Below are 25,684 nucleotides of genomic sequence, written 5' to 3' on the forward strand. Positions count from 1 at the left end.
CACCTTTAACTTCACCATTAAAACATATATTCAGTTTACACTACCTGAAATCCATTACCTTGTAATTAGTTACAATACACATTTTATATATGTATATATATATATATATATATATATATATATATATATATATATATATATATATATATATATATATATATATATATATATATATACATTAATGCAGGGTCATTAAAATGAGTCCATATACAAACATATGTGTTGAATTAACTGTGGAAAAACTTAAAGAACAAGGCACTGGATTAAGTAAGCTTGGCTGTTAGCCCTACCAGGCTAACTTCACAGCAAAATGTCCATGTAACTAAGGTAGGATTGCATCACTTTTCTTTCGTGAAACCGAGTCATGGATAAACTTATCCAGGGTGCACTGGCTAAGCTAATCTGGCAAGATAATTCAGTTTTCATGAAACCGATTCATCACTAATCCTGGCTAAATGAAGCCAGGATAGGTGTTAAATCCAGGCTTAACCCCTAATTCTGCTTTTGTGAAATAGGCCCCAGGTCCCATGCATTATACACAATAGCATCGTTTCACATTAGAACCAGGAGAAACACTGAATAAAATGGATCAAATCCATTGTTACAGAATACTATTCAGACATCTCTTTAAATGCAGTAATGAACATATTTATAGATCAGACAGTATAATAGCCATTACAAATTAGAAAGTAAAAAAACATATATTATATAAAATAAAAGTCCCTGTCAGTAGACTTCCTACAAGCCTGATTCTTGATAACTTAATATAATGTACAGTAGATAGGTGGCTAAAGGGTTGCACAAGTCCTTCTCCACCTTGACAGCCTCCTGCTATTCTGGCCTGAATAGCCAGAGACCTGTGGGTTCCGGTAATCGTCCTGAAGAAGATTTGACTGTCAGCGTGTTAATGTGAAGTGACGATGTATAAATGTTATCACCGTTGCTGTGGTTACGAACCTGACTGTTTTCTGTCCACTATTACAAATATAAACACCTTTAACTTCACCATTAAAACATATATTCAGTATACACTACCTGAAATCCATTACCTTGTAATTAGTTACAATACACATTATATATATATATATACATTAACTAGTGACAATACACTAAAGAAAAGAATCAAAGCAGATCACAATAATATATCACATCGATTCCTAACCCTAACCCGTGTGAAAGTATCTAAACTAAGCGAAAAGAGCCGATCTACAAGCTAATGTAGAAATCAGCTGTGCAAAAATAGCCGATCTACAATCTCATAAACCAACTTGGGAACAGAAGGGGTGCATAAACGTCGCTGCTTGCCGACAACAGGATGAGACGCCATCTGGTGGACAGACAGGGAAGCACAGGCGGAGAGACTGCAGGAACAGGCAGGAGAACAAAACTCCTGCTCCATCACAGCATCAACCACTTCCTGAGAGGAAAACAACAACTATACTGTTGATGCACATACTATGTAATATAGGGTGACCATATTCGAATTCCCAAAAAGAGGACACTTCAGTGTGCGTGCATGAGTGACCACAGTGCGCGCAAAAATGTGCTTTTTGTTTTTTTAATTCGTTTTTTTTTCCCTTTTTATTTGGGTTTTTTCTTACTTTAATTCGGTTCATTTTGTTAATTCGGTACAAAAAAATGTACTCCATGAAGTGTAGATGTGTGGCAAAAAGGAAACGTTGCAGCCGAGGGGCGTGCAGAATGGTGGATGCATATTTATAGCAGAAAGAGGTTCACATTAACTATAGCCGTGCTCATTCAATTCTGAACCGATTCATAAAATGTAAAATTCTATATTAGCTGTGAAGGGTATTCTTTCATGTGTATCAGTCATGATTGTTTCGCCATCAAACAATATCAAGCAAAAAGGAAACATCGGCGGGTCCTTCTCTCCATCGTGCTGCTCGCGCACCTCTCCGAATGGTAATGGAAGAACCGTCGTCCTAAAACACCCTCGCCCCGGGTCTAATCCGACGGCCTCGGCCCGTGGAAAAAATGGGGCAGTGTGTTTTAAGACGAGCGTTCCGTTTTCCACCCGTAAAAACCTCCGGCTCGGCTGAGGTTTTTCTTTTTCTTTTTTCTTGTGGGGGATATCACCCAAATTCTCAAAGGATTTTATAAAATCCCCCCGAACAGGCCGGACAGCCCCCCAAAAGAGGACATGTCCGGGTAAAAGAAGACGTATGGTCACCCTATGTAATACTCACTATAAGAATACATATTTATACTAATGATACTGACCATAAGAATACATATTTATATACTAATGATACTGACCATAAGAACACATATTTAAATAATGATACTGACCATACGAATACATATTTAAATACTAATGATACTGACCATAAGAATAATTGGTGAGAATGAACTAACCTGCTTTTCCGTGTGAATCATGATATCATGCATTTCTTCTTTTTCCCCTGTCCTCTGTTCTTCCTGTAAAGGTAGAAATGCAATAAATGACACAACACATCAATCAATGACTCAAACCTCAGGTGAAGTTAGTGCCACAATAGAAACGATGACGACAACGGCTAATGGAAATCCTGGGTAAAATAGCAGGAGGGGATGAAGGAGAATTACACATGATCACACTGAAAGCATCATCACGGTACAATGTTTGGCCTACAATGAATTTAAATGACAATCACCTCAGATCATTGAGAAGCGACAGCTCCTCGTTCTGGAGACATTTGTAGAAAACGGCTTTGGCCTTTGTCCCGCTGGAATCCAGGAGTTTATAGAGTTTGCTCATCTGCTCCACAGTGGTGTGTTTAGACGTCACTTTACTGCAGTCGTCACGGGTGATGACACCCTCCTCAAGGAGCAGATCCAGGATGGGTTTCACCGCGGTCACTCTCTTAATCAGGTCAATGCGGTGTTCGTCCACAAAGTCACTGGCTGAAGCTGAGGGGAAAGAAAACGTAGTTGTGGGTGAAACATAATTCATAATCATTGCAGTAGTAGACAACAAGGCCTTCCAGTGTAGAAACAAATGGATTCCATTTGAAAGCTATTTTCTAAATTAAATGTTAGATCTGTTTCAGGATATGTACGTGACCCTGTGTTGAATAAGACAGTACGTATAGGCTCCGCCCATTTGCGTAGGTAAATGTCACAATTACCATGCAGTAGCTGTTCCTCACAAACCACTTTATTTTATTGTTCTTTCAAAACTGTCCTGAAAAAGCATCAGGAAACTACAAGTGGAGTTAGACGTTCCACGGCCACACCTATTATGGTGCTATTCACTTGGCCTTGTGCTAATTACTGTTACTTGTCACTCATTCAATTCATTTGAGTGATCCGTATCAGATAATAATGTGGGAACACAACCTAACAGAAAAAAAACAAACAAAAAAACAGAAATAATTTGATTAACGTCTCCTACCGGGTAATGTATCCGGTAGAAGACACAAAGGAGACTCCTAGTGTCTCCTCCCGGAAATACACACGGTCATCAAATTATTGTCTCAGGAATGTGACAAAAACTAAAAAGTCTCCATGAATTCAAGGCTTCATGGGGCGTGCAATTGATAGAAAATAAGTAATTCTTTGGGTGAACTATTCCTTTAAGATGTTTTGTTTTGTTTGTTTGCATGTTTTCTAGTCTAGGCCAGTAGTTCTCAAAATAACCAAATGTACCCTTAAAGGTCTGTAACTCTGAGAGTGTATACATGCAACCAAATAGACCCTGACGGTCCATATGGTCACATTTATACAGTACACTCTCAGAACTATGATTTCAGCCCTGTGTCCCAAAGCATTGTTCCGGGTCACATAGTAGTCAGTCTGCCATTACCTTCCACAATTGGTGGTAAAGGTGACGTTAACAAGTGGCCACGTGTCACACAAGACATGGGTTCTATCAACAATGACAGCTGTCATTTACACCTGTACTGTCGACCTGTCTGACACACCCATCAGATGTCCTCACCAACGTCCGGCCTGAACCACGTTTGGCCGTTCTGGAGAACAACCTGCCCTGAGCCCTGGTCAGCCGTCTCTGACCTTCTGTTAGTCCATAAGTCTGTGTTCTCATGTATGTGTCTGTATGCTTCACTGTCTGCAAGTTACCCGCGTTGGTTCTCTGTTAGTTTCTCAGTAAGTTACACTCTCTGTATGTGTGTGACTGTGTTTGTATATGTATGTCCGCCTCTGTGTCAGTATCACTGTGGATTTCCTTTTCCCTTCCCTCATTGTAAATTGCGTTCAAACTTCAAACCTCATTTGATAGCATGCAGGGGCCTTAAGTCTGCCTGTCTGAATATATGTCACTGCTTCATTGACTGTTGGTTTATCTAATCTGCTTGTCTAGTAGATATAGTAGTCTGCAGGGACGGACCATTAGACAAGGTAGTAGGCAACCGCCTGGGGACAATGCAGTCTAGGTGGCCAGTCTGTCTGGTAGCTTGTCTTCTCTTTCTCTGTCCATTTCTTTGTCCTCAGTCGGCTTCTTATTACCCGCTCTGTCTGACCCAGTTCTCTGTCCCTTCAACCCTTCCATATCCACACTGTTAGTTCTGTCTGCCCCATCCAGTCCTGTGTTCCTATCTTCTTACATTATTTCAGTTCTGTCTGGTCCCGTCAAGTAACCCAGTCCTGTACTGTACTGTTTTTCCCAGCCCTGCAGCCAGTCCAATGTTTATTACTGTCCAGACTCTGTCTCTCCTGTTCACCCCAGTTTAGTGTAGACCTGCTGTGTCCAGTGGCCCAATCCTGCTCTGATCTCCTGCGGTGTTTCTTCTCCAGAAATGTTATCCATAGTCCCTTGCAATAGTCTACCTTCTCCAGATCCCTTCTCTCTCGTCACTTACCCTGGTCTTCCTCCTCTGTGTCCTGTCCTTTTTTTCCTGATTCCTTTCCATCTCTGTTAATTCACCACAGCCTATCCTGTGTTCATTGTCCATCATGTTCACTTGTGTTTAGTTGGTGTCATCCTGTGTACTCCACTGTTCTCCTTGTTCCTTAGCAGTTTGTTTTGGCTCTATAGCCTTCTGTTGAGTATATCTTAGATTGTTCTGCTCGTACTTGTGGTTTTGATCTTGTGCCTGTATTTGGATTTTGCCGGCCCCTTAATGGAATGTTTGCTGACTCAAGATCAGATGTGACAAGTTCCCTAGCTTCAAAAGTGTCGATTCAAGTGTATGTAATGTATATTAGTGAAGCACTGCCAGCTGGTATATCTCACCTGTCTCGTCTGCTGTGTTGTCGCTGGTCTCTGTCATCTCTGGTACTGGGAGTCCCACTCCTGTCCTGCACATGCAGATATCAATCAATAAATTACGTTAAAATCATGAACTCATTCATGCACAGGTGATAAACCCCAGGGGGGTCCCCAAATGATTTTTGGGGACCCCAGATGATTAGCTTAATGTGCAACATTGTTTTCTCACTCAACAGTAAACAAACCAACATACAGTATAAGTTTATACAGGGTATACATTAAGTGATCATTTAAGGACTTTTAAAACCTTTTTAATACCTCTGAAAATAAATAATATAATAATAACATTACTGCTTCAAAAGTGATCAACAAACGATACAATAAAACATTGGCAAAATTGACACATATTACCTAAGAAAGAGGTAAACATTTTGAAGATCTACAAGCTCACAGACCAGCTTGTAGATCAGCTATTTTCACAATATGTATCTTTGGAACCGAGTCAAACTAATGCCTCAACTCCTACAAAATATTTCTCTTTCTCTCTCTCTCTCTCTTGAATAGTTTTGAAACTACAGGTTATAGAACCTAAGTCAAGTTAAAACTCGTAAAGTAGAGAGAACACCACTTGAATTAGCGGTTGCTAGCTCTAACCTTCTATTTTAGCTACATGTTTATGCATTTATTTCATATTTACATGTCGATTTAAGCTCTGACATTTATGTCAGAAATACTCTAGTATATAATAGTCTAACTTAGCTTTTAACTGATGTTGGATAATAAAAAAATGCAAAAACAGTCATAGATGAAGCATAAATTAGGCTTAGCTGCTGTCTGCAACTGCTGCTGTTAGAAGGCAGTCGGGACCTGACTGGGACCCTCATATTTTTAATTAATACGTCGGGCACAGGCCGGGCTCATTTCAACCCGTCAACCATTGTGCATAGTGGTAAACTATCGACCAGTGAATTGGCTCTACTTTCATTGGGTCTGCGTTACTTTAGTTGTGTTTTTGTTTTTTTTATCCCACGATTTTGTAACCCTTTTTCACCCGGTGCCAATTTTCTAAGTGATCCTGGGCACTACACTACCCCCACCAACCTAGGGAGCCCAGGGCCGAGCTCATAACTCCTTCAATGCATGAGAGCCAACTGACCTTCTTGTCACCTGACAGGGGGGAGTTTCCCCGGTTAGACGTAGCGCGTGGAAGGAACACGTTATTCAAACCAGTTCTCTTCCCCTCCATCAGGCGCCCCGGCTGTCATGGGGGAGGCGGTATAGCGACCAGGATTACGACACAGTTTTTGTGAGGGTATTAACTACCCTTGGAGACACGGGGAGAACATGCAAACTCCACACAGAGTAGGCCCTTTCACCAACCCCAGTCAGGGTATGGGCACTGATGAAGCAGAGGAGAAGACACGCCCCCAGCGCCCACAGCGTCCCCGAAGGGAATCGAACCCAGGACTTTCTAGCTGTGAAGCTCACAGCTATACCGACTGCGCCACCGTGCCCCTTTAGTTTAGTTGTGTTAACTACAGTACATTATTTACATTAGTTTCTGAACGTCTGACAGTCTTTAAAGTTTCACGTGCTGAAAATAGCCAATCTGCAAGCTCACAACGTGTTGTGGATGCGAAGCGCTGCGAGCTTGTATTGATCAGCTATTTTCATCATGCAACATGTATACGACAAAGTTTAAATCAGGCTTTATTTGGGAGAAGAGTTTGTTGAGACGACACACAGTGCTCCCCGACGCAAAATAAACAGAATGAGGCTCATTCTGTATCCCATCATGCCTACATAGTAACATTGATATTTATTTTTGGGGATACATAACGTTTGAAAGATCATTCTTCACAATTCGCACGATAGAAAGCAAATAGCTTCTGGATCACGTATTATTTACAGCATGCTTATGGTTCTATGCATTTTCTTATGTATTGTTGCTGTTGGTTGGCATGTTATCGGCCTCTTTGATCACTAAATATATCAGCATTGGTTTTGGCCATGAAAAGTAATATCGGTTGAACCCTAATATATAATGCTACTTATTAACTCATGCGTAACAGTCATACAGTGTATATATAATACTACCTATTAACTCATACATAACAGTCATATAGTGTATATATAGTACTACTTACTCCTCTGTCTCCAATGGGTCTGTGGTCACATAATTACTGGGGATTACTCCCTTCTGACCTGTACTGATTAACACAACCGTCCACCACTTCGATGATCTGCATAGAGAGAGAGAGAGAGAGAGAGAGAGAGGAAAAGGAAAAAAATGGCAACAGCATTTTTCACACACATCTGTGGACTGTACTTTACATAATAAACTAGAAAAAGTGCTCCTCGGAGCACAGGTCTCCGCCAGGTCAGGTAGGTTATTGTGGACCAGCAATGTTCGGAATTTGCCAATAAGGATGGAATATGAAAAATCGGACGGTACCGTCTTGATCACTTGATGGGGGCACTTGGCGGGAGTGGCTCAGGGGTAGAGTGGCCGGGTAGAGTGAACTCTGCAAGGTTCCCAGTTCGATCCCGGGCTGGGGCGCTCCCCCAGAGTTAGTGTCGAAGTGTCCTTGAGCAAGACGCTGAACCCCTAATTGCTCCTGATGAGCGGGTTGGTGCCTTGCATGGTTTCCTCCGCCATCGGTGTATGAATGTGTGTGTGAATGGGTGAATGTAATGCACAATTTATGTAAAGCGCCTTGGATAAAAGTGCTATATAAATGCACCATTTACCATAATGTGTACCGATTTGCATGATGTTTGGACAAAATGTGTAGGAGTAATATAAAAAAGAAAAGTGTGGCCTCCTGGTGGCGCTAAAATAGGGCAATGTTAAAAGGGTGGCATTTGTTCCTCAACGTAGTGCCAATGTACGTGCAAAATGTCACCGCAATTGGACGCTGCGTTCATGATTTGCGGCATTTTGTTAAAAACTGGCCACTCCTGCAAATTTTAGATGCCAATCTTAGCTAATTAGGATGGAATATGAAAAATCAAACAGATCCTTCTTGATCACATGACTATAGAGATCACGTGTACCGATTTGCGTGAAATTTGGATAAAATCTGAAGGCTTAATATCCAAAAATTTGTTTTACATACGTCGGCCTCCTGGTGGCGCTATAAAAGGCAGATGTGAAAAATGGATTCTTGGCCTCTAGAGACATACAAAGTTTTACACAGATCGGTGCAGTTATAGGTAAAAACACAAATCGGCCTGTTATAGCGCCACCATGAGCCTGATTTGAGAAATGTTCAAGTGGCATTTCTTCCTCAGCCTAGTGGGAATGTGCGTGCAAAATATCACGGAAATGTGTACTCCTGCAAACTTTGGAAGCCAATATTAGCCAATCAGGATGGAATATGAAAAATCTGAAAGACCTGTTTCGTTTAATGACTATAGAGATAGCCGATTTGCAGGATTTTTGGACAAAATATGTAAGAGTACTGTCCAAAAATGTGTTTTGCACAAATCAGTCTGCTGGTGGCGCTATAAAAGGCCCATGTGAAAAAAAATGGGGCAGAGTTTCTGCCCTGGCATCCAGGGAGTGTGTGTGCACAGTTTCGCTTCGATCAAGCCAATGGTGGCAGAGATTAGCTGTTCACAGACAGACACACGGACGGACGGACGGACGGACGGACAGGGGGCAAAACATACTCTCACCATGCCTTTCGGCCTGGCAGAGACAATAACTTCACACAAAACATGTGAAGCGTCAAGTTTTTAGCTCTAGTTTGTGAGTGTGTTCTGTAGGCCTATATGTTTCAAACATGGAAACTAAAGTTGAAAAAGTTGAAAAATGTGTCACACTCACTTCTGTAAGATTTTGAATTTGTCTCCCTTTTTGAAACTCAGTTCGTCAACGTCGTCAGCTTTGCAGTCGTACAGAGCGATGGCATAATCTACAGGGTGGGATGAAGGGATGCATTAAAGAGAGGATGAAGGGATGCCTTAAAGAGAGGATGAAGGGATGCCTTAAAGAGAGGATGAATGGATGCATGAAAGAGAGAATGAAGGGATACATGAAAGAGAGAATGAATGGATACATGAAATAGAGGATGAAGGGATACATGAAAGAGAGGATGAAGGTATGCATGAAAGAGAGGATGAAGGTATGCATGAAAGAGAGGATGAAGGGATGCATAAAAGAGAAGATGAAGGGATGCATGAAAGAGAGGATGAAGGGATGAATGAAAGAGAGAATGAAGGGATATATGAAAGAGCGGATGAAGGGATACATGAAAGTTTTTACGTTTTTTTCATGTTTACTGGAGTATAACGTATTATTATTATTATTATTATTATTATTATTATTATTAGTAGTAGTAGTATTACCCTTATCATTATCATTATCATCATCATCATCATTATTATCATTATTATTATTACCCTTATTATTATCATTACCCTTATCATTATCATCATCATCATCATCATTATTATTATCAATGCATTTATTAATTTTTCAGGAGCAGGGTGAGGGTGTCACATTCTGTCTCTCCAACTGTCTGTTTCTCTCTTTGTCTGTCTCTCTGCCTGCTTTCTGTCTGGTCTCGTCAAGTAACCCAGTCTTGTACTGTAGTGTCCTGTTTTTCACAGCCCTGCAGCCAGTCCAATGTTTATTACTGTCCAGACTCTGTCTCTCCTGTTCAGCCCAGTTTAGTGTAGACCTGTTGTGTCCAGTGGCCCAATCCTGCTCTGATCTCCTGCGGTGTTTCTTCTCCAGAAATGTTATCCATAGTCCCTTGCAATGGTCTACCTTCTCCAGATCCCTTCTCTCTCGTCACTTACCCTGGTCTTCCTCCTCTGTGTGTCTTGTGGGAGATCTGGAACCTGTCCTTTTTTTTCCTGATTCCTTTCCATCTCTGTTAATTCACCACAGCCTATCCTGTGTTCATTGTCCATCATGTTCACTTGTGTCTAGTTGGTGTCATCCTGTGTACTCCACTGTTCTCCTTGTTCCTTAGCAGTTTGTTTTGGCTCTATAGCCTTCTGTTCAGTATATCTTAGATTGTTCTGCTCGTACTTGTAGTTTTGATCTTGTGCCTGTATTTGGATTTTGCCGGCCCCTTAATGGAATGTTTGCTGACTCAAGATCAGATGTGACAGGTTCCCTAGCTTCAAAAGTGTCGATTCAAGTGTATGTAATGTATATTAGTGAAGCCCTGCCAGCTGGTATATCTCACCTGTCTCGTCTGCTGTGTTGTCGGTGGTCTCTGTCATCTCTGGTGCTGGGAGTCCCACTCCTGTCCTGCACATGCAGATGTGATAAATTACGTTAAAATCATGAACTCATTCATGCACAGGTGATAAACCCCAGGGGGGTCCCCAAACGATTTTTGGGGACCCCAGATGATTAGCTTAATGTGCAACATTGTTTTCTCACTAAACAGTAAACAAACCAACATACTGTACAGTATAAGTGTATACAGGGTACACATTAAGTGACCATTTAAGGACTTTTAAAACCTTTTTAATACCTCTGAAAATAAATAATATAATAATAAGATTACTGCTTCAAAAGTGATCAACAAACGATACAATAAAACATTGGCAAAATTGACACATATTACCTAAGAAAGAGGTAAACATTTTGAAGATCTACAAGCTCACAGACCGGCTTGTAGATCAGCTATTTTCACAATATGTATCTTTGGAACCGAGTCAAACTAATGCCTCAACTCCTACAAAATATTTCTCTCTCTCTCTCTCTCTCTCTCTCTCTCTCTCTCTCTCTCTCTCTCTCTCTCTCTCTCTCTCTCTCTCTCTCTCTCTCTCTCTCTCTTGAATAGTTTTGAAACTACAGGTTATAGAACTGAAGTCAAGTTAAAACTCTAAAGTAGAGAGAACACCACTTGAATTAGCGGTTGCTAGCTCTAACCTTCTATTTTAGCTTGTTTATGCATTTATTTCATATTTACGATTAAAGCATATGTCGATTTAAGCTCTGACATTTATGCATACTCTAGTATGTGAAGAGTCTAACTTAGCTTTTAACGGATTTTGGATAATAAAAAATTGCAAAAACAGTCATAGATGAAGCATAAATTAGGCTTAGCTGCTTTCTGCACCTGCTGCTGTTGAATTGGAAGGGTTAATGCAATGGTGACAGAGACTTTACAACCTGCTACTGTTCACATGAAGAGAACAGTTTACAACTTAATTTACATTTTACTGGTATATTTTATTTGTTTATTATTTTTATAATTGCGCGTATAAGTGTACGGAGGGAGCTCCGTGCACAAATTGATGAATATTCTTAAATTCAAGAAAGTTTTGTTAAGCTACTGTAACTTTTGACACATTATTTTAAATGTTTACTTAAATATCTAGCCAATAGGCCTATATAAGTAAAATATATTTTACTTACATATTGTCCCTTAATTAGAAGGCAGTCGGGACCTGACTGGGACCCTCATATTTTTAATTAATACGTCGGGCACAGGCCGGGCTCGGGTTCATTTCAACCCGTCAACCATCTTGCATAGTGGTAAACTATCGACCAGTGAATTGACTCTACTTTCATTGGGTCTGTGTTACTTTAGTTGTGTTTTATTTTTATTTTATCCCACGTAACCCTTTTTCACCCGGTGCCAATTTTCTAAGTGATCCTGGGCGCTACACTACCCCCACCAACCTAGGGAGCCCAGGGCCACTGATGAAGCAGAGGAGAAGACACGCCCCCAGCGCCCACAGCATCCCCGGAGGGAATCGAACCCAGGACTTTCTAGCTGTGAAGCTCACAGCTACCGACTGCGCCACCGTGCCCCTTTAGTTTAGTTGTGTTAACTACATTATTTACATTAGTTTCATAACGTCTGACAGTCTTTAAAGTTTCCACGTGCTGAAAATAGCCAATCTGCAAGCTCACAACGTGTTGTGGATGCGAAGCGCTGCAAGCTTGTAGATCAGCTATTTTCATCATGCAACATGTATACGACAAAGTATAAATCAGGCTTTATTTGGGAGAAGAGTTTGTTGAGACGACACACAGTGCTCCCCGACGCAAAATAAACAGAATGAGGCTCATTCTGTATCCCATCATGCCTACATAGTAACATTGATATTTATTTTTGGGGATATATAACGTTTGAAAGATCATTCTTCACAATTCGCACGATAGAAAGCAAATAGCTTCTGGATCACGTATTATTTACAGCATGCTTATGCTTCTATGCATTTTCTTATGTATTGTTGCTGTTGGTTGGTATGTTATCGGCCTCTTTGATCACTAAATATATCAGCATTGGTTTTGGCCATGAAAAGTAATATCGGTTGAACCCTAATATATAATGCTACTTATTAACTCATGCATAACAGTCATACAGTGTATATATATAGTACTACTTATTAACTCATACATAGCAGTCATACAGTGTATATATAATGCTACTTATTAACTCATACATAACAGTCATACAGTGTATATATAATACTACCTATTAACTCATACATAACAGTCATATAGTGTATATATAGTACTACTTACTCCTCTGTCTCCAATGGGTCTGTGGTCACAAAATTACTGGGGATTACTCCCTTCTGACCTGTACTGATTAACACAACCGTCCACCACTTCGATGATCTGCATAGAGAGAGAGAGAGAGAGAGAGAGAGAGAGAGAGAGAGAGAGAGAGAGAGAGAGAGAGAGAGAGAGAGAGAGAGAGAGAGGAAAAGGAAAAAAATGGCAACAGCATTTTTCACACACATTTGTGGACTGTACTTTACATAACTAGAAAAAGTGCTCCTCGGAGCACAGGTCTCCGCCAGGTCAGGTAGGTTATTGTGGACCAGCAATGTTCGGAATTTGCCAATCAGGATGGAATATGAAAAATCGGACGGTACCGTCTTGATCACTTGATGGGGGCACTTGGCGGGAGTGGCTCAGGGGTAGAGTGAACTGGAAACCGCAAGGTTCCCAGTTCGATCCCGGGCTGGGGCGCTCCCCCAGAGTTAGTGTCGAAGTGTCCTTGAGCAAGACGCTGAACCCCTAATTGCTCCTGATGAGCGGGTTGGTGCCTTGCATGGTTTCCTCCGCCATCGGTGTATGAATGTGTGTGTGAATGGGTGAATGTAATGCACAATTTATGTAATGCACCATTTACCATTTACCATAATGTGTACCGATTTGCATGATGTTTGGACAAAATGTGTAGGAGTAATATAAAAAAGAAAAGTGTGGCCTCCTGGTGGCGCTAAAATAGGGCAATGTTAAAAGGGTGGCATTTGTTCCTCAACGTGGTGCCAATGTGCGTGCAAAATGTCACCGCAATTGGACGCTGCGTTCATGATTTGCGGCATTTTGTTCAAAACTGGCCACTCCTGCAAATTTTAGATGCCAATCCTAGCTAATTAGGATGGAATATGAAAAATCAAACAGATCCTTCTTGATCACATGACTATAGAGATCACGTGTACCGATTTGCGTGAAATTTGGATAAAATCTGAAGGCTTAATATCGCAAAATTTGTTTTACATAAGTCGGCCTCCTGGTGGCGCTATAAAAGGCAGATGTGAAAAATGGATTCTTGGCCTCTAGAGACATACAAAGTTTTACACAGATCGGTGCAGTTGTTGGTAAAAACACGAATCGGCCTGTTACAGCGCCACCATGAGCCTGATTTGAGAAATGTTCAAGTGGCATTTCTTCCTCAGCCTAGTGGGAATGTGCATGCAAAATATCACGGAAATTAGTACTCCTGCAAACTTTGGAAACCAATATTAGCCAATCAGGATGGAATATAAAAAATCTGAAAGACCTGTTTCGTTTAATGACTATAGAGATAGCCGATTTGCAGGATTTTTGGACAAAATCTGTGGGAGTACTGTCCAAAAATTTGTTTTGCACAAATCAGTCTGCTGGTGGCGCTATAAAAGGCCCATGTGAAAAGATTGGGGCAGAGTTTCTGCCCTGGCATCCAGGGAGTGTGTGTGCACAGTTTCGCTTCGATCAAGCCAATGGTGGCAGAGATTAGCTGTTCACAGACAGACACACGGACGGACGGACGGACGGACGGACGGACAGGGGGCAAAACATACTCTCACCATGCCTTTCGGCCTGGCGGAGACAATAACTTCACACAAAACATGTGAAGCGTCAAGTTTTTAGCTCTAGTTTGTGAGTGTGTTCTATAGGCCTATATGTTTCAAACATGGAAACTAAAGTTGAAAAATGTGTCACACTCACTTCTGTAAGATTTTGAATTTGTCTCCCTTTTTGAAACTCAGTTCGTCAACGTCCTCAGCTTTGCAGTCGTACAGAGCGATGGCATAATCTACAGGGTGGGATGAAGGGATGCATTAAAGAGAGGATGAAGGGATACATGAAAGAGAGGATGAAGGGATGCATGAAAGAGAGGATGAAGGGATGCATGAAAGAGAGGATGAAGGGATACATGAAATAGAGGATGAAGGGATATATGAAAGTTTTTATGTTTTTTCACGTTTACTGGAGTATAACAGTTTATTATTATTATTATCATTACCCTTATCATTATCATCATCATTATTATTATTATTATTACCCTTATTATCATTATCATCATCATTATTATTATCAATGCATTTATTATTTTTTCAGGAGCGGAGTGGGGGTGTCACATTCTGTCTCTCCAACTGTCTGTTTCTCTCTCTGCCTGCTTTCTGTCTCTCTACTCGGGCCACACCCACATTGCAATGCAGCTCATCTCAATCCCACTTACACACTAGCCTGGCGTAGACAGACTATATCACTGCGTGGATATAGTCACACTCGGTGCTTCTATGAGGACGTTTTTTGTTCCAAGGGGGCGGGATCAAAACAATGACTCTCTACGCAATTGGTTAGACCTACAAACCAACTACCAATTACAGTCTCCCATATTCGAATACTGGGCCCTGATTGGTTACCCCCGTCTTCTGGAGCAGGAAATGGATTCTCTATGGAGTGGTGCCAGACCCAAATCGCAGAGTGCAATTTTTTTTTGCACTCGCAGATTCGTCTGGTCCCAGGCTACTTACACACCTGTTTCCACTCCTCATCAGCCCTGCAGATGATCTGACAACTGCTCACTTATGGCCATTTCAGCAATCAGCTTGTAGCCTATAGAATGGACTCACTCTGTACATTCACTGCTTGATTATAGACTATGTGCTACGTTATGTTCCTCATCTGAGTTTCTGCCATCCTGTTATGTCCTTCATGTAAGCCTTTGTTAATTAAATGTTATTATTGGACTTGACCTGCCTGCCTGTTCGTCTGCTTATGGGTCCACTCTTGACACACAACGTGACAGGGGGTGCTTCATTCCAAGGGAGCTCATCCCTTTACTTTAGATGACCACACCGCCACCATTTCCACAGTTGCAGTGGATGACCTAATCAAATTATACTTTGCAATCAGATTTAGGAATACTAAATTAAATTAATTAATAGAAGAATGCAGTGTTAATCATGGGTTATGGGTGTCCAGAGAGGATTCCTGTGCACGGCCATTAAAGTGTTTATGAGGAGAAACCATAAACTATTACAATTAAACTGAATAACTCTGTATTTACCTCCCATAAAAAAGCCTTGCTTCCAGACCAGGTTGTTCTCAGGTCCCAGTAATGTCAATGTGACAGATTCTGCATTGACATCCAACTCCACTTCAAATGTTGGATGATAATTTGGTCCATAGTTCAGATGATAAATTACAGTCTGAAAACAGAGATAACTGTATTGCTATTGTATTGTTTCAATGTTGTAGTGCAAGTACTGGTTTTAGTTGTAATAAAGCTAGTATTGGCAGTAGTAGTAGCACTTGCAGTAGTAATGCATAATATAACATATCATTATCAAATTTCCTGACACACAGCCTTACAAAAACAATCAGTGTGATACCTTGGGTTGTACGTCAGATGAAGTACATTGCAGACTGTAGACTTGGTTTGGGGTGAGATTACAGAAGGAGGAGGTCTGGATGTGTTCATCCTCCTCGTGTTGTACTTTCACCTACAATTACACCAACACGATGGTTCAATCATAATGCCTAGTATGGGCAGATAATTCAGGCCATGTGCACAGGCTTCTATAACAGTCTTGTTACTGACTGTGAAGAATTGTGACATTGTCCTTTATGTTGGCCTTGTATTCTTTGTCACATGCCCACATCTAACAGACTAGCCTCTGATGTTTTTTAAAATCACCTATCTATTCATCTAATCTATTTAATATTTTTAGCATAATAAGTGTTGAGTGATTCAAGTGATCTGAAATTGTATCTACTTAATAATAAATAACATATATTACCTCTTTGACAGGCACATTGCTGGGCAGTAGAATTACACTCAGTAATTTGTGTGTTTGTCTCGGTGGTTGAAGGAACAGCAGAACTTGACCACATGTTGGTTTAAAGTTGTTGTGGTTCCTCCACATCAGCCCATAGAGAGATGGATGGCTCACATTTACAACCACATGAGTCTGGGTCACTTCCTGTGGTTCTAAGAGCTTCACCCCTTCCTCTGTGATGTGGGCCACAGACAGATCAGCACCTATGAAAGGTTTTTGAAACATTTTAGATTCAATTTGATGTAAACACAGCCTAAAAAAAAGAAGAAAGACATTATTAACCACTCAAACCCTGTATCCTTAGCTTACCCAGGTCTCCCAGGGCTCTATAATTGGTCAGTTTGTTCCCCCTCTACACCAAAAATATCTGATCCACAGCAGTGGTTGTCAAACTTTTTGGGCTCAGGGCACCCCTGTAAATATTTTTCGTATCCACGGCACCCCTGAATGACATTGTTTACTTTATGGCACCTTACATTTATGTCATATTACGGGACGTAAAAATGGTATTCTTTCCTCCTAAGATACAGTATGTCACAAGGGCAACTTGAGAGAATGTCAGTTTCCATTAGGACAGATTGAACATATCCACTTGAACCCCAGCATCTCTAATCTTGTGGTAACATTCACCAAAAATAGCCGATCTACAAGCTCACCGTTGTGAGCTTGTACTTAGATTGGCTATTTTTGGTGAAGAGATATGGTGTAGATGTAAAAAGAGCGCACCAAGCAAATCAAGTATGGAGGGTTATGGTTAAAAGTTTTGATACATTCCAAATATTATCAAAGTATTCTGCGGCACCCCTGAACTTGTGTCCCGCCACTTTGGGAAATCCCGATCTACAGAATCACATTCTGTTACGATGTCTTGTGAGTCTGTATTGCTATTTTTGCAAAATGTTCACCCCAGAATAGGGATGCTAGGGAATGTGCATTACATTCAGTCATTCACACACTGATGGTGGAAGCAACCATGCAAAGTATAACACCCGGAATTCGAACCTGGGTCTCCTGCACAGGAAGGGACACTAATGCCATTATGTGTAATCAGCACATTGAATCCTACTATATGAAAACAAAGCATCAAGATGCATTCATTAGTCCATAGCTTAAATTCTTCATAAGAGTCCAAGGGGGGAGGGAACTGTCTTATGCATGCACATAGGACGCTGTGCTCTTTGAAACTCCACAGTCTTTGAGGATTGATTAATTAATCTGTCGCAGCCTATTGTATCCTCCTATAAATCATATTTGAATTGAAACTAACATATATTACCTCTTTGACAGGCCTGAATGACACCCGAAATCCTGTGCGGAATTCTCCCGCACAGGAACGGACACTAAAGCCAGACATCTTATCCACTTACCTAAAGGAGAATCCCCCATGGCCAGGGGAGATATTAGGCTTGTGGTCTTCAGTCAGAGACTCTAAGAAACTCTGCTACACAAGGCACCAACCTGCTCATGAGGAGCAGTTTGGGGTTCAGTGTCTTGCTCAAGGACACTTTGACTGACTCACCAGGTGTGACATCACAGTGTGGCAGGTGTAGCCGGCAGATAGTCTCCTGAGGACACTGGATGTTAAACAGAGGACCTGCAGGAGTCCCTCCTGTTGACTGAAGCCATCTTTCATCCCACTGAACAGTCCTGTAGAGGACTTCTCCTTCCCCTGTCGTTTTAAACACCAACCCTGTCACACTGCAATGGAACAGTCCTGCCCAGGGGAACTTGAACCTGTGACACAAAACCAACATTTTGATTCATATAATTGACTTAGTTTAGTCTCATGTTGCCACATGCTGCATCACATTAATTTACAATCCCAGTGGTTCAATAGAAACAACATGTTAGTAGAAACAGGAGACTCAGCTGTGGTGAGTGATCAGCTGACATTCTATGTCTATATAGGAAGGTACCAATGAAACTGAAACTGAAACAGGATGAATTACCTGTAGTCATTGGTTGTCTGTTCTGTGGTCACACTCGGTGAAAAAACATTACTGAGGTTGAGAGATAAAACGAGAGACACATGGTAAGAGATCAAAAACAATAAGTGTGTGTGTGTGTGTGTGTGTGTGTGTGTGTGTGTGTGTGTGTGTGTGTGTGTGTGTGTGTGTGTGTGCGTGCGTGCGTGCGCGCGAGCGAGAGAGAATGATAATTCTTGGAGATAATAATGTTAGCTCCTTTTTTAACCACTTAATTCATATACTTTGTTGTACAACAAATAGTGAAAGATGTGTTGTGAGCTTGTAGATCTTCTATGTTAACTGTTCTTGCAATTATCAGTTTCCCAGAGACTCCCTTGACTTCTTTTAAAAGAGCTCCCTCATTGAGGGACAAACTAGTACACAACTACCTCCTTCTAAAAAGGAATCTAGGCTTAAGAGGCACGTTGGATCATATAAATGTATGAACTGCCCACATTGTTCCAATTTAGAACAAACGTTTATTGATTTCAAACCCTGCAAAACGTACAATGTTTTTTTTTAAATATATATATATTTTTTTTCTGTCTTTATCCACTACAAATAATTGTAGTGGATTAAAAGTACAATATAGGCTATAGTATGCTACTGAGATGTAGTGGAGTAGAAGTAAAAATATTGAAAATTGGGGGTGAAAAAAACTCAAAATGTTACAGTACTTGAGTAAATGTACTTAGTTAGAGTATTTCTACAGTGGAATTGCTACTTTTACTTACGTAAACAATGAGAGCACTTTTTCCACCATGGTGTGTGAGACAGTCCCTCATCTTTACATTGTGTCACTGAGCTCTTCAAAGTGGATTTAGTGTCTAAATAAAATCATGTTCTGCCTCATCACTGCCATGCAAACCAAACATTGTCTGAATCATAAGACCTTGTTTATCTCTATAGGAACGTATCTCTATAGGAACGTTTATCTCTACAAGAAACATGAATGGAGTTAAATCACTAGTCCTCACTTTCAAAAAAAAATGTAAATCCCCAAAATAGCTCACAGCACGGCACAAAGTGACGCGCTATGAGCTTGTATATCTGCTATTTAGCTGCTATAATTGCCAACGCAAAAATGGAAAATGACACGGATGCTTTCCCATTTATTGGGTTAAAATAGCTGATCTACAAGCTCACAATGTGACTCGTTGTGTGTGCTTTAATGTGCACGAGTATGTGTGTGCAGAGAGAACTGAGGAAGAGGCTGGAGGAGGAGGACACCCATCTAACCCTTATAGAGGTTGTGTGTGTGTGTGTGTGTGTGTGTGTGTGTGTGTGTGTGTGTGTGTGTGTGTGTGTGTGTGTGTGTGTGCGTGTTCCCCCATTCTACTTACCTCATTTGACACAGAGACACTGAGGAGGAGTCACTAACAAAGAACCCAGGATAAAGTGGTTCAGTGAATGTGGACTGGAAGGTGTACAGGTGTGTTAATGAGTCAGAGGACACAGTGTAAAAAGACAGAGACCCAGCAGAACAGTCCAGATACAGTGCTACTCTGTTGGAGCCAGAGTGATGGCCAGGGAGGAAAGTGACCTTCTTATCGTGTGTGACAGAGTATTCGTCCGTCGTATCCAGACAGCTCAGGCCCCAGGACATGTCATTCTGTCCAAACGTACAGTCATCACCAACTCCTTTCCTGTTGATTCGTCTGTAAGCCACTGCTATATAAACACATCCACTCCACTCTACCTCCCAGTAACACTGTCCAGTCAGACCTTCTGTACACAGAACCTGTCGCCAGGAATCAAACCTGTCAGGATGAGCAGGATAGAACTGTTCCTTATTCATCCATGTCACCTTTCTGTTGTTCTCAGACAGAGAGAGTTTTCTGTGTGCTGTGTGTGTGTCCAGTGTGAGATGATGGAAATCTGATAAAAAACAACAACAACAGCAGCACAGTAAACATTAAAAACATCATTCGCTGAGAGAGAGAGAGAGAGATAGAGAGAGATAGTGCTTTAATGTGCACGAGTGTGCGTGCACGTGTGTGTGTGTGTGTGTGTGCGTGTGTCTGTGTGCGTCTGTGTGCGCGTGTATAGAGAATTGAGGAGGAGGGGGACACAAATCCAACCCTGATACTGGGGGTGTGTGTGTGTCTGTGTGTGTATAGAAAATTGAGGAGGACACCCATCTAACCCTGATAGAGGGTGTGTGTGTGTGTGTGTGTGTGTGTGTGTGTGTGTGTGTGTGTGTGTGTGTGTGTGTGTGCGCGTGCGCGCGTGCAGTGGTGGAAGTACTCACACTCTTTACTTTAGTAAAAGTATCAATGAAAATTCATCAATGAAAAGCATCAATGGAAATCTACAAGCTCACAACGCGTCGCAAAGCAGGTTAAATTGTAGATCGGATAATTTCAAATAGCCAATGAATATATAGGGAAGTGGTTAATGCATGTTTTGTAATAATAATCAAAATCTACAAATTAACTAGAAACTAAAGTTTTCAAATAAGTGTAGTGGAGTAAAAGTACAATATAGGTTATAGTATGCTACTAAGATAAAGTAAAAGTAAAAAAAAATGATATCTCAAAATTGTATAGTACTTGTAAATGTTACATAGTTACTTTCCACCACTGTGTGTGTGTGTGTGTGTGTGTGTGTGTGTGTGTGTGTGTGTGTGTGTGTGTGTGTGTGTGTGTGTGTGTGTGTGTGTGCATACAGACAAGGGGGCTCAAGCCTCTGCCCTGTCCTTTCAGCATATGGTGAAAGAAACACAAATGCCTCCTTTCCATGCCGTACCGAAAGGTATCATTCAAGAGAATTGCCTTTTCCTAACTTTCATGAACATTTTATGTTGAAATAATTGCCCTCTGTGTATAAATCCATGCCCTATGTCCACTAAAGCTTGATTATATTTAACCCATTAGAACCTGAGGCCAATTCTACAAGTTAATAGCGTGGCACAAAGTGTCGCGCTATGAACTTGTATATCTGCTATTTTTGAATAGCCACCCAATGTGCTATAATCTAAAATGACACAGATGCTTTCCCGGTTTTAATTGGTTAATTAAGTGCGGTGTCACGCACCGAAAATAAGTGAGCTTGTAGGTCGGCTTTTTGTTGTCCCCGCCCCCCACCAAAAAAAAACAAAAAGTTGTCATAAGTCGTCCTTTGCAGTGAATGTGAGACAGGTATGTGTGGACAAAAACAAAACAGAATTTTATACTGTTCATTTCAATCTTATTTGCCAAGTAGGGTGTCGGTCGGTCGGTCGGTCTCTCTCTCTCTCTCTTATGGGGGACATCATTTATATATATGCTGCTACCACCACCCTTAAGCCCCTAGATGCCATCTACCACTCTGCTCTCAGGTTCATCACAGATGATCCTTACAACACACATCATTGCACTTTATATACCACAGTTGGATGGCCCTCTCTCTCCATGAGACGAGACCATCATTGGTACATATATATTTATAAAGCACTTTTAAATAAATCACCAACATATATTTCACCACTGTTAAAACCAAATACTTCCACCCATCGAACACGCTCTCAGGAATACATAGCATTAGTCCCCAAGGCCAACACCGAGCTAGGCAAATCAGCTTTCAGATTTAGCGCTCCCTTCACTTGGAACGAATTACAACGCACTTTAAAAATGGATTCCATGGTCTCACTGGGTCAATTTAAAAACCTGGTAGCTAATCTTGTTGTTTTAGATTGTCACTGTTTTAATTAAGCTGTCTTTATTACAGTTTTACTCTGTTGTTTTGTTGTTTTCACATTTATAACTTGTTTATCCTGTCGTTTTTATTTATCATTAGTATTTACACTGTTGTACTATGCTTTTGTAATCTCTGGATCATTGAAAATGAGGGCTCTGCCCTCAATGTATCCCTGAGAAAATAAATAAAGGTTGAATGAATATGGACACGCACACTAACTGGTGAATTGTCAGTGTGGTTTCTCAACCAGTGTGGTTTCTCAACCAGTAGCCTGGCTACTGTTGGGCGGGAGGTACTACTGTTGGGCGAGAGGTACTACTGTTGGGCGAGAGGCTACTTGGGAGAGCCTTCGTCCTACCCCTCCCGCCCAACACTCCCTGCTGACAGGCTCCGCCCCCAGCCGGTATAAGTGCATGGAATGACAAATATCACCCTCCATGCCCGGCTTTCCTACCCTGAACACGGGCCAACTGTGTTCACATAGACGCCCGACAAAGCCGGGTTGCACCACGGTAGACTCAAACCCACAACCTCCGTGGAGGTGGGCAGGGCCTTTACCACTGTGCCACCCGAGTGCTCGGGTATTCCCTTTTTTCAATACTTTATACTTCTACTCCACTACATCTCAGAGGCAGAGCATCTCAGAGCTTTCGTTACCAATTCCTTTACAGATTTAGATTATGAATAATTGATGTCATTATTAATCAAAATCTTCCACACAAAAAAATGTATAGATCTACAAGTGTACGTGTCATGATGCAATGCACTGTGAGCCTGCAAATCGGAAATGATAGGATTCGAGTGGACAATGAGATGGAAAGCCCAAAACGTGCTCAACCCACACTGTCACATACTGTACCAAAAAGCAGATCTACGACCGACCGACCGATAGATAGATACTCACATCTTCTATGGAGTTGAGGTTTCATCCAGTGTTCTCCTCCATGATCCACACTGTAGGAAGTAGAACCACAAGTCATCAATGTCTAACTGTTGTCTCCACCAGCTGACACTAACCAACATGACTGTCAAACAGTGTTGGGTAACGTGTGTTAGTAACGTAACGCCGTTATGTAATATATTACCGAATTGCGGTAACGGGTAATATAACGCATTACTACAAGGAGAAGTTGTAATATATTATTAAAATGACACTACGTTACTACGTTACTTTGTGCGTTACCCACCAAAGTGAAGGTGTTTTTTTTTATCCACCCACAAAGCCGCAGCATCTAGCCTAGTAAAGGTATTAAATTGATTGTTAGTGGCTGGCAGCGCAGTTTGCACATCTAATCGCAAAAACCTGAAGCTTATTTTGTCTTGATCAACAGCAATGCACAAAATACAGCGAAATCCCCAAATTCTTAATATCCAGTACAGTAAGCAATAGAAATGAACTGCAAACAAATTCAAAGTTATATGCTATCAATATCGCACAAAAGTAGAGAGAAGCTGTGATCTCACCTCACAAACAAATGGACAAGAAATAATCCTTTTGCAAACAACATCCATGTTCTGTTTGTTTGTCAACAATGATCTAAATGGAAAGTTTATTTCAGCAGCTAGAATGTGACAGTTTGACATAGTTTGAGACGTTTTTGCTGAGCAGGCCAGTCCTCTTTTAAGTTCATTGCTTTCAGCTGTTGTTCTACTGTGCGCAACAGGGCATATCTCCGCCAGGCCAGGTTTACCTACCCAGGCCATGAAATTCATAGGCAGTCATATTAGCCAATTAGAATGAAATCTGCTAAAACTGACTCATATACTGATACAGAACCATATATAGGCTATATATTGTCGCTGTCAGATGAAAACCTTGTATGTTCTTTTTATTATTATTATTTTAAAACAATTTAAAATTGTGAAAATAGCCTAATCTCTAATCTGTGAATCTAATGTGATTCATGTGACCCCTACTTCGGTCAGTGAAGAAAGACCAGGGCTGAAAGTGACATATATTGAGACCAGTATAGCTTTGTACAAATATTGGTAATTTGCCAACATTATTTTGTGAAATAAATGGGTTATATTTCACAGATAGTTATTCTTGTACTATATTAAAATAAAATCATCCTTAACCTTCAAGTTCAATTATTTCCGTGGACTTAATTTTTTTATGGCCTTCCTGCCCTGGCATTTGGCCTTTGTGCCCTAAAAAAATTTGCAACACCAAAGGCCAAGTGGCCTTGTCCCTAAAATGACGAAATTCCAGGCCTGTTTACGTTTAAGTTAGTTTGTAGATTTGGATAGCACTTTCATTTGCATTCTGCTCATGCAGTCCTTGTTCTGTGGACTTTAATTTAAAAAAAATGAAAGAGGCTTGTGTCTTGTCATATCATTATAGGCTACATTATAGAAGGTATATGTCTATTTATGAATTGATTCATTTAAGTAAATAAATTGATTCATTCATGTCATTTATAATCCTATTTTATAATTTAAATGTTTGCCCATCTCTGTGTCACATTTTTTTTTGTGGGCTAATAATAATAATACAAAATCTAGATTATTGAATTGTTCAATTTTAGCTTATTTTTTTAAAAAGTAACTAAAAAGTAATAATGTAATATTAATATACTACTGTTGCTCAGACAGTAATATGTAACGAAATGTATTACTTTAAAAGGAAGGTAATAAGTAATAGTAATATATTACTAAAGTAAAGTAACTTGCCTAACACTGCTGCCAAACAGAGATATCCATGGAAACTAACCCAGCTCATAAAAAAATAAATAAGCCCAGTTCAGCAGGGGCGAGGCCACGGGTGGGCCTGGGTAGGCCTGGGCCCACTCATTTCTGGCTTTTGCCCACTCAAATTAATTTTTAATAAAATCAAAGAATATATTATTTTTACATTTTTAAATATCATATTAAGCCATTTTGATAACAGTAGCTTCATTACAACAACTAAAATAACATAACATAATGTGGACCGCAATCTCATTCAATTTCACACTATTAAGCTGCTAAATCGGTCAGTGGGTGTCAATGTCTTACTGATTGGAGACGCACAACCTGTCTATTATCTATTCAACCAATACAAATTATTTGTGCTAAATCGTGTGTGTGTGTGTGTGTGTGTGTGTGTGTGTGTGTGTGTGTGTGTGTGTCACTGAAACACTGTCACACATCTTGAATGGCTGTTATGCATACAAAGGGATGTACATTGCACGCTACGATAGAATAGTGGAACTCATCGCAAAGGACATATCAAAAAATCATGCACCCTCAGTGAGAATGTACAAACATTCCCGTGTCATTTCATCCATGTTTCATCTCTGTGATAACCCAGACATATTTACATCTTTGACAGCTAATACACCAGATGTTGTTGTGGTTGATGAAGAGTCCAGAGAGGTGTTTGTATTAGAGATAGCCTGCACCTTTGACCTTAGCCTAGAGGAAGCCTTTATGACCAAGGTCATTAAATACCAACCACTTCTACATACCATCTCAGAGCTGGGCTATAGGTGCAGACTATTTGTTTTTATATTTGGCAGCCTAGGATATACCCACAGACTGGTTGTTAGAGGGTTCCAACAAC

At 40.7% G+C, this 25,684-nt stretch overlaps 1 protein-coding gene across 1 annotated transcript in view; it reads right to left on the reverse strand.

Annotated features, from left to right (window-relative positions):
• Positions 1-268: 268 nt before the first annotated feature.
• LOC311053150 (NACHT, LRR and PYD domains-containing protein 1-like) overlaps positions 269-25,684 on the reverse strand; it is a 47,523-nt gene continuing 22,107 nt past the window's right edge. Inside the window, exons 5-20 of the mRNA XM_084068582.1 lie at positions 23,045-23,094; positions 19,806-20,340; positions 18,445-18,495; positions 18,015-18,229; positions 16,457-16,698; positions 16,049-16,159; positions 15,724-15,865; positions 14,376-14,463; positions 12,678-12,773; positions 10,375-10,439; positions 9,003-9,090; positions 7,318-7,413; positions 5,195-5,259; positions 2,655-2,910; positions 2,377-2,439; positions 269-1,417 (exon numbers count right to left, since the gene is read on the reverse strand). Coding sequence (XP_083924708.1) covers positions 2,394-2,439; positions 2,655-2,910; positions 5,195-5,259; positions 7,318-7,413; positions 9,003-9,090; positions 10,375-10,439; positions 12,678-12,773; positions 14,376-14,463; positions 15,724-15,865; positions 16,049-16,159; positions 16,457-16,698; positions 18,015-18,229; positions 18,445-18,495; positions 19,806-20,340; positions 23,045-23,094 — 2,146 coding nt within the window. The 3' untranslated portion in view covers positions 269-1,417; positions 2,377-2,393. The remainder of the gene's footprint in view (positions 1,418-2,376; positions 2,440-2,654; positions 2,911-5,194; positions 5,260-7,317; positions 7,414-9,002; positions 9,091-10,374; positions 10,440-12,677; positions 12,774-14,375; positions 14,464-15,723; positions 15,866-16,048; positions 16,160-16,456; positions 16,699-18,014; positions 18,230-18,444; positions 18,496-19,805; positions 20,341-23,044; positions 23,095-25,684) is intronic.

The sequence above is a fragment of the Gymnoscopelus microlampas genome (genome assembly GCF_963454915.1).
Source record: "Gymnoscopelus microlampas genome assembly, chromosome: 10".
NCBI classification, from domain to species: domain Eukaryota; kingdom Metazoa; phylum Chordata; class Actinopteri; order Myctophiformes; family Myctophidae; genus Gymnoscopelus; species Gymnoscopelus microlampas.